Source organism: Hippocampus bargibanti, linkage group LG07 (assembly GCF_051943395.1).
Source record: "Hippocampus bargibanti isolate YZ-2025 linkage group LG07, ASM5194339v1, whole genome shotgun sequence".
NCBI classification, from domain to species: Eukaryota; Metazoa; Chordata; class Actinopteri; order Syngnathiformes; family Syngnathidae; genus Hippocampus; species Hippocampus bargibanti.
In genome coordinates, this window is record NC_142740.1 from 25,960,406 (window position 1) to 25,968,857 (window position 8,452).

Sequence of the window (8,452 nt, forward strand, 5' to 3'; positions counted from 1 at the left end):
ATTTCACTTCCTCCTTGCCAGCTTTCAAGATGAACGCCTGTCGCATCTCCAAGATCAGGTCAGGTCAGACACTTGGCATGAATTCTTACAATTTTTTTTAGTGAGATGTTTTGGGGTGTTTAATCTACAGATGGTTTAAAATATTGTTACGTTGGAGTAGGGATATGTAACGTAAATGATGGAGGAGTCACATTTACATTGAATTACATAGGATCATCACTTGTTAAAAATATCTTTGATAAAAATGCTTTTTTTAAATATGTAAAAAATATTTGTGTGTAGTCAATCTGGTAAATGATAGGCTCAATGCATGTATAAACATTCCAGTTTCTAACCAGAAATAATAATTACAGTAAAGTCTCGTTATATCGATATCGGATATATCGATAGTCCCGGTTATATCGATACTATTTCTATGCACGCGCGGAGAAAATTACATGCAAACAGGGTCGGATATATCGATAGTCCCGGTTATATCGATATTTTTTCGGACTCCCTTGAATATCGATATAACGAGACTTTACTGTATTGCATATTGTGATTTTTTTTTCTTCCCAAATGCGATTAGCATTCGTGGATAAAAAAATCAGATTCAAGGACAGCATCAAATTGATGAAGAGCAAATCAACATTAATAATACTACTAATAATAATAATTATGGCAGCCACACGCGCCAGCGTTCACTCAACCCAGAATAACTCAAAAACATAGAAAGCTAGCTAGCTAATAGATAGCTAGACAGCTAATAGTTAGCTCGCTAGATAGCTAATATGTTTCCTGACTCAAATAGCTAGGTAGCTAGCTATACAGCTAATAGACAGCAAGCTAGCTAGATAGCTAATATGAAATATAAATATAAATTGTCCACTCTTTTTTTTTCATCTAACATGACTAGCTAGCTACCTAGCGATCTAGGTCGCTAGCTACCGACCTACCTACAATGGAGTCCTGACAGCTCGAATTGATACGGAAGGACTTCTTTCATCGATTGCAAACATTGATGCTTTCCTCTTCAGAACTATTTGAATCATATTTATAACTGGATGAATAACAAGAAAGCATCTTAGCCGAATCTGAAGCCATTGTTTTGATTTTAGAGCAAGGCAAGATGTCCTGGCGTGACGTCACGAAAACTTTCTGAGGTCATTTTGTAGTTTTGGGACACTTTAACTCATTTTTATTGGTGTTTTGCATTTGACTAAAATATCATACTGCGTGTTTTGGGTATTTTAGATGCTATAAAACGTTTTTTCTGATGTCAGTTAGGAAACAAAAAAAATGGTGTCGGTTGTCCTTTAAAAGAGCAGATGAAGTGTACGACTCTTATCATAGCTATCAGATATGAAAGCGACGTGTTTACATTGGCATCTTGTCACATTACAGATGCCGCCGTCTTCCTTCTCAAGATCCAAAAGGTCAGGGTCACCCGGGCTCACCCCAAGGCCAAACACCACCTCTGCCGCCGACCACCAGCAGCATGGTAAGAATTTTATCACTTCATATTTGACTTGGTTTGTTTACTGACAAACTTCTTTTGAATTTAATCGCTCGTGTGATAGATTTGCAATGCATTGTTTGATGTATTTTATGTGTCAGCTTTACACGGTAGATTTATTGTAGAATGCTTATGTGGTATGAGACTTCAAAAAAGTACTTATTTTTTGGGTGAGTCTATTTTTATTGTTGTATTCTAATATAAAAGAGTATTATTTAGGGATTAAGATGCATGGAAAGCATACAAGTTATAAAACCAGTCCTGGCGCACCCTTTTATTGTATTTTTAACAGGCCATATTTGCGTCGTTTCCACCTTCATGTCTGTCTGTCTATCTAGCGACCTAGCTCGCAAGAGACCTATCTAGCTACCTACATAACAATAAATAATAATAATAATAATAATAATAATAATAATAATACATTTCATTGATAAGCACCTTTCAAAACTCTCAAGGTCACTTTCCAGTCAGAGGATACGTTTTTCTGTGGGTGAGCAGCGGCAGCCACACGCGCAAGCGTTCACGCAATCCGGAATAACTCAAAAAGATAGAAAGGTAGCTATCTAATAGATAGCTACACAGCTAATAGTTAGCTAGCTAACGAGATAGCTAATATGTTTCCTGACTCAAATAGCTTGATAGCTAGCTATATAGTTAATAGATAGCAAGCTAGCTCGATAGCTACTATGAAATATACATATAAATTGTCCACTCTTTTTGTTCCGTCTAACATGACTAGCTAGCTACCTAGCGACCTCGCTACCTACATAATAATAATAATAATAATAATAGTAATAATAATAATAATAATAATAATAACAATACATTTCATTGATAAGCACCTTTCAAAACTCTCAAGGTCACTTTCCAGTCAGAGGATACGTTTTTCTGTGGGTGAGCAGCGGCAGCCACACGCGCCAGCGTTCACGCAATCCGGAATAACTCAAAAAGATAGAAAGGTAGCTATCTAATAGCTATCTAATAGATAGCTACACAGCTAATAGTTAGCTAGCTAACGAGATAGCTAATATGTTTCCTGACTCAAATAGCTTGGTAGCTAGCTATATAGTTAATAGATAGCAAGCTAGCTCGATAGCTACTATGAAATATACATATAAATTGTCCACTCCTTTTTTTCTGTCTAACATGACTAGCTAGCTACATCGCTATCTACATAATAATAATAATAATAATAATAATAATACATTTCATTTATAAGCGCCTTTCAAAACTCTCAAGGTCACTTTACAGTCACAGGATACGTTTTTCTGTGGGTGAGCAGCGGCAGCCACACGCGCTAGCGTTCACGCAACCCGGAATAACTCAAAAAGATAGAAAGGTAGCTATCTAATAGATAGCTAGACAGCTAATAGTTAGCTAGCTAATGAGATAGCTAATATGTTTCCTGACTCACACAGCTATCTAGCTAGCTAATAGATAGCAAGCTAGCTAGATAGCTAATATGAAATATAAATTGTCCAGTTTTTTTCATCTAACATGACTAGCTAGCTACCTAGTGACCTAGCTAGCTAGCTACCTAGCTACATATCTATTTATCTTCTCTCCATTTTTTTTGCTTGTGCAGGAATGTCCACCGTTGTGTCCATTGACAAGCCAACAAGAACGACATTGTCCAGTGTGCCTACAGGTGGCCAGCTTCCCCGTGCGGACCAATTGCGGACACTTATTCTGTGGTAGGAGTGGTTTTATTTAACACTGCTTAGGTGTGAAAGTGAATGTCAGTGTTTATTTTGTTTGTGTTTGGATTTAAATCGGCTCCCACTTCAGCAAAATAAAAAGGATGGAAGAAAATGTCATACCAATTTGATTTCCAAAATTAGCCCAGAAACTCTCATTAAGATTTGGGACATTTCTATGTTCATATTCTTCAATAAAGAAAGACGGTGGCCCATAGTGATGTCTGTTTGTGAATGTAAAATGATTCTGTGCGACATTTGTGTGTTTAATTCATCAGGGTGACGCATGTGGTCTCGGGTGGGCCATCTGTTCACTGTTTAATGACTAACTCTGATGAGCTGACTCGACTGCTCTAATGGGTGAAATATTCATCTACAATTTGTAATGTTTACATTATTTTATTAGAAATATTTGATGCTTTTATTTCTTTTCCTCTTTGTATTTTTCTGTTTTATTTTAATGTTTGTAAAAAATGATTTATTTTCAAAAGGAGAAGATATTCTGAGTAATATTGCTTTTGTAGAATCTGTAGAATTCATCTCAGCGGATCTGCTGTTGACTAAAAAAAAAATGACATCACAAGTGCTTAGGGTTAGCCTCAAGAAATTGGTGATCCGTGATTGGTCGTTACCTAACCCTGGAGCAAACGTCATGAGTTTTTCAGTCGACAGCAAGTGACAAAATGGCCGCACCTTAAGAAAAACGGTTGTATTTAGCGACTGAATTCATATTTTACAAACACAATATTAAAACGCTGTGATTTGACCAATTAATTTTGAAGAAAAATAACTTTTGACTTTTATACAAATCATTTGAATATGCTTCCTCTATTGTTTTTCAATCATTTTTTTCTTTCTGGTTTTCAGCTCCATGTTTGATCGCCTATTGGAGGCACGGGACATGGTTGGATGCGGTCAACTGTCCCCTCTGTAGACAAAAGGTACGACATTGGGTGTTTAGATATACAGTACTCCCTCGTTTTTTCACGGTTAATAGGGACCAAGATCACCCGCGATAGACAAAAAAAATCCGCAAAGTAGGGTTTGGCCAATCACCCCCCCCCCCCCCCCCCAAGCTCCCCAAAGACTTTGTGTGCAATCGTTTGTGAGTACCAGCCTGATGAAAGTATGTACATTATTTATATTTTACAATCGAGGCAAGGACTATAGCAATACACACATTTACTTAGATGTTTCCTTATAAAATCATGTCACAAAGAGGGTACAGAAAGTACTGAAGAATGAATGACTCTTTGTGTCTTTGCGTTGTCATCTTATTTATTGTTTTTCTTTTAATGTTACTTCCGGGTTAAGTGAACGCTGGCGCGTGTGGCTGCCGCTGCTCACCCGCAGAAAAAAATATCCTGTGACTGTAAAGTGTCCTTGAGAGTTTTGAAAGGCGCTTATAACTGAAATGTGTTATTATTATTATTATAAAACGTTAGTCCTTAACATTCATCAGCATTTATGCAGTTGTGACAGTGTAGCCTGCTGGCCAGCTGAAAATGGCTTGTAAATCATGGGATATCGTGCTGTCATTGGGTGACGTCAGGGCTGGGAACCAATCAAGCTACAGCCATGTACAAAAGGTCTCGGCATGTTTTTTTTCCTGGAGAAAAACTCGTGATGTAGCAAGGGATTACTGTATGGGGAACTTCCACTATTTGTGGAGTCTAGTGACAGACGCATTGAACGACTCGCGGGAATCCAGAAATAGACGAGGTTTGTCTTGGAATACAGCATCAACACCATGTTTTTGACGTGTACACAAGTTTTACATCATGTTACATAAATACAGTAAAGTCTCGTTATATCGATAGTCCAGGTTATATCGATATTTTCCGGACTCCCTTGGATATCGATATAACGAGACTTTACTGTATCTGTATTCATTAGTTCAATTAATCAATTCAAACGGCTCGTTGACTCTAATCCACTGACGAGCTCAATTTAAGGACACTAAAATTCCGCCAGGTGGCGCCAAAGTCAAACTTTTATTACTTAGATGAGGTCCCAAGGAGGGAAGTTTTCGGCAAAAATCTTCGATCCTGTATGTGGGGGTTTACTGTGCACAATACAATATCGGTGTTTGTATTAATGGAGCGAGAAAGTTAAAAGTCAATTTTCTACTCAGGTTAGCGTCATGTGTCAGTTGTTTAACGAGAGCCGTACGGACCAGCAGTCCAAGGACGTTCTGGGCCAGATAAGTGACTACAACAAACGCTATTCTGGAGCACCCAGGCGGGTCAGTATACCCTTAACGCCAACATCAAACAAAATTCTTGAAAAAAATGTTTTTAATATTTGTCAAATCTGATATTTTTAACTCATTCACTGCCAGACATGCAAAAACGTCCACTGCAGTGCCAGTGTTTTTGTCATTTCAATCAAATTCCAGGACCCTCAGAATATTGAGTTTTATGACTACAAAAACATTCAAAGAAACCTTAGACTCTCTTCTTTCATCAGAAAAAAAAGTTAATTCCTAAATTATAAGGGTCTGGAGTTATCTGAGCTTGAAATGAGGGCAGGTGTCCAAAATACAATGCAACACAGAGTAACTTTATAATTTAAAAACTTTTAAAAGATTCATCTCTTGAAAATGGTTTTTTCCCGTTTTGAATTGTACTTTAGTAATCTTAATTTTTGATTTGTTAAATGTTTGACTTTTATTTTGTAATTTCTTTTTTGGTAGATTTTTTTCCCCAGTGTTGTTTTTACATTATAACTTTTGACATACTGAATGTTCTTGTAAGTTGTTTGTTTTTACCCTGAATATATCTTTTTGTATTAGTTCCATGTTATTCATTTATTATCATTGGCTCAATATTTTTTTTTCTTTTGGTAAATGTTGCAATTTTCACATTTTTAAAAGTAAATTTGATAGTTACATGTTGAATTTATCCAATTTTATTTTGTCAAGTGTTCCACAAAAAAGTCTCTAGATCTAGATGGAATTATTTTATTTCATGCTACCACTATAGAGTAAATAGAAAATAAGGACATTTGTCATTTTTATTTTCAATTTACAGTGATACCTCGGTTTACGAACCCCTTGGCTTACGAACGTTAAATTTATGAAAATTTTACCTTGGCATCCGAACTATTTTTCGGGATACACACAGAGCTGCCACAATGAGTGATGTGTCGTTTGCGAACGAGCCCATTCTAACAAGAAAATGGCAGCCGGCTTGTTTTGGTCCTCTATTGCCCGCCCCCAGTCGTCGGTTAAAGCCACGTGATTGGTCAAGAACGCAGCAGTGAGAGAGAGTGACAAAATGATAGAAAACAATAACATTTGGACTCGTTTCAACTTTGATAGTTCAAAGGCGGAGTGTAGACTGCAAGGTTAAAATTCCCATCAATCAGGCTCCACAAATAACCCGCACAAGCCATCTGTACACTTGATGAAAAAAGCTATCATCCAGCTAAAAAGAACACAATTGATGAGGAACTAGATAAAATTATCACAGAGAAAGCACCTACAAGGAATCATTCCTCAAGATGGTGAAAGAAGGTTATGTTCCTCATCAAGTGTTTAATGCTGAGGAAACCGGCCACTCCATTCCATCAAGCCATCAACGACCATCACAAAGATAAATAAAACAACTTTATTATACAGTACAGTTTATGTCTTTAATTATAATACCATATCACATTTATTATACATAAAACAAGGTATATTCTGTGTAGTTTTAAGCCTTAGAAAATTAGAAAGTAGAAAATTATGTTTTATGGGGAGCTGGGAACGGATTATTGTCATTTTAATGGTTTCCTATGGGAAATTATTTTTTGGGATACACACTTTTCACCTTCCACAGTTTGTCTGGGAATTAATTAAGTTCGTAAGCCAAAGTATCATTGTATTATGATTTTTTTATGTTTTTGGGGGCTATATGCACACATTTGGACTTTTAAAAAATCATTTCCACTTAAATCAATTACAACCAGGGTATGTTACGTTTTTTTCAGATCCGAGACTACCTGTCAGACGCCCCCATTCTACTGCAACTGGCGGTCCGCGGCTCAGGGACCCCAGGGGGTCTCGTATGGCTATTCTTCTTGCGGGTGGCATTATGTTGCGCTGGTACCGCCGTCTCCGCTGCCTACCCGCCAACACCATCAGGTTCGCTGAAAACATCCCCGACCCTCTGCGGCCTTTTGGGGCTGCTGGATGACCTGGTGGTTGTAGTCCTGCTCCTTCTGTGCGTCCTCAACGTCAATCATCAGATGGCGCCCGGGAGAGGGCGCTCCGCCGGTGTGGGAAACGTAGTCACCTAGAACATTCAAGCATTTCCAAACTATTATAGACACTAAGTAATCAACATTTTACTAATGTGGACTGAATATCCCTGTATATATTATGTATATTGTTCTGAAAGTGTAAAATAAAATATTTATTTTGTTTGTCTTAAATCTAAAATGTTTGTAATACTTTCACCATGGTCTGCTGGAGTCTTAAAGTGAGAAAGGGCTTTTCCAGACTCATCGGTGCATCATTATTATTGAATTTCTGTAAACAGTGATGATTATTTTTCTTCGGCTATAAGATCTTTTGAGTGACTCCATTTTGTTAAAAAGGTTCCATTCCATATTGATCGAATAGCCATCAAAGTAATCAGAATTGGGTCTATTCAGGTGATCAGAGAAAATTAACTCATTCACTGCCAGACGATGTGCAAAAATGTGTTCACTCCAGTGCCAGGGTTTTTGTCATTCTAGGACCCACAGAATATTGAGTTTTAGGACCACATAAACATTAATAATAAACAAAAAACAATAAATAATAATGCTCCAGCACCCCCCACGACCCGAGTGCAGTACGGAAAATGGATGAATAATAATAATAATAATAATAATAATAATAATAATACTAATACATTTCATTTATAGGCGCCTTTCAAAACTCTCAAGGACACTTTACAGCAGTGACGTGCGGTGAGGGTCATGGCTGGTGAGGCACTGACGTCATCAATGACGTCACCGCTCGTCTCTACTTAGTATTTGAACGGTAAATTCAGCGATTTTGAAAAAAATCCAAAAACGGTGAAGTTAAATGGACAAGAACTTTAAAGTACAAATCACTAAATACATCTAATTGTTTAATTTATTTTTTCATTTGATATTTCCACGACAGATTTCCATGATGACAGGTGAGGCACTGCCTCACCTGCCTCCACTGACTGCACGTCACTGCTTTACAGTCACAGGCTATTTTTTCTGCGGGTGAGCAGCGGCAGCCACACGCGCCAGCGTTCAC

General features: G+C 37.4%; 1 protein-coding gene across 1 annotated transcript; it reads left to right on the top strand.

The window, feature by feature from the left end:
• Positions 1-8,373, top strand: LOC148895947 (E3 ubiquitin-protein ligase RNF170). Its single transcript, XM_089001329.1, has 6 exons — positions 1-58; positions 1,384-1,480; positions 3,081-3,189; positions 4,060-4,133; positions 5,327-5,437; positions 7,165-8,373. Exons 1-6 carry the CDS (start codon positions 30-32, stop codon positions 7,471-7,473), a joined length of 729 nt encoding a protein of 242 aa, XP_088857455.1. The 5' UTR covers positions 1-29; the 3' UTR covers positions 7,474-8,373.
• Positions 8,374-8,452: the final 79 nt, after the last annotated feature.

Excerpts from the sequence above, each read along its gene's own strand:
- LOC148895947 (XM_089001329.1), top strand. The coding sequence starts at position 30 with ATGAACGCCTGTCGCATCTCCAAGATCAG. Across the intron at positions 4,134-5,326 it reads GTCCCCTCTGTAGACAAAAG|GTTAGCGTCATGTGTCAGTT; the intron begins GTACGACATTGG and ends TTTTCTACTCAG. Across the intron at positions 5,438-7,164 it reads ATTCTGGAGCACCCAGGCGG|ATCCGAGACTACCTGTCAGA; the intron begins GTCAGTATACCC and ends CGTTTTTTTCAG.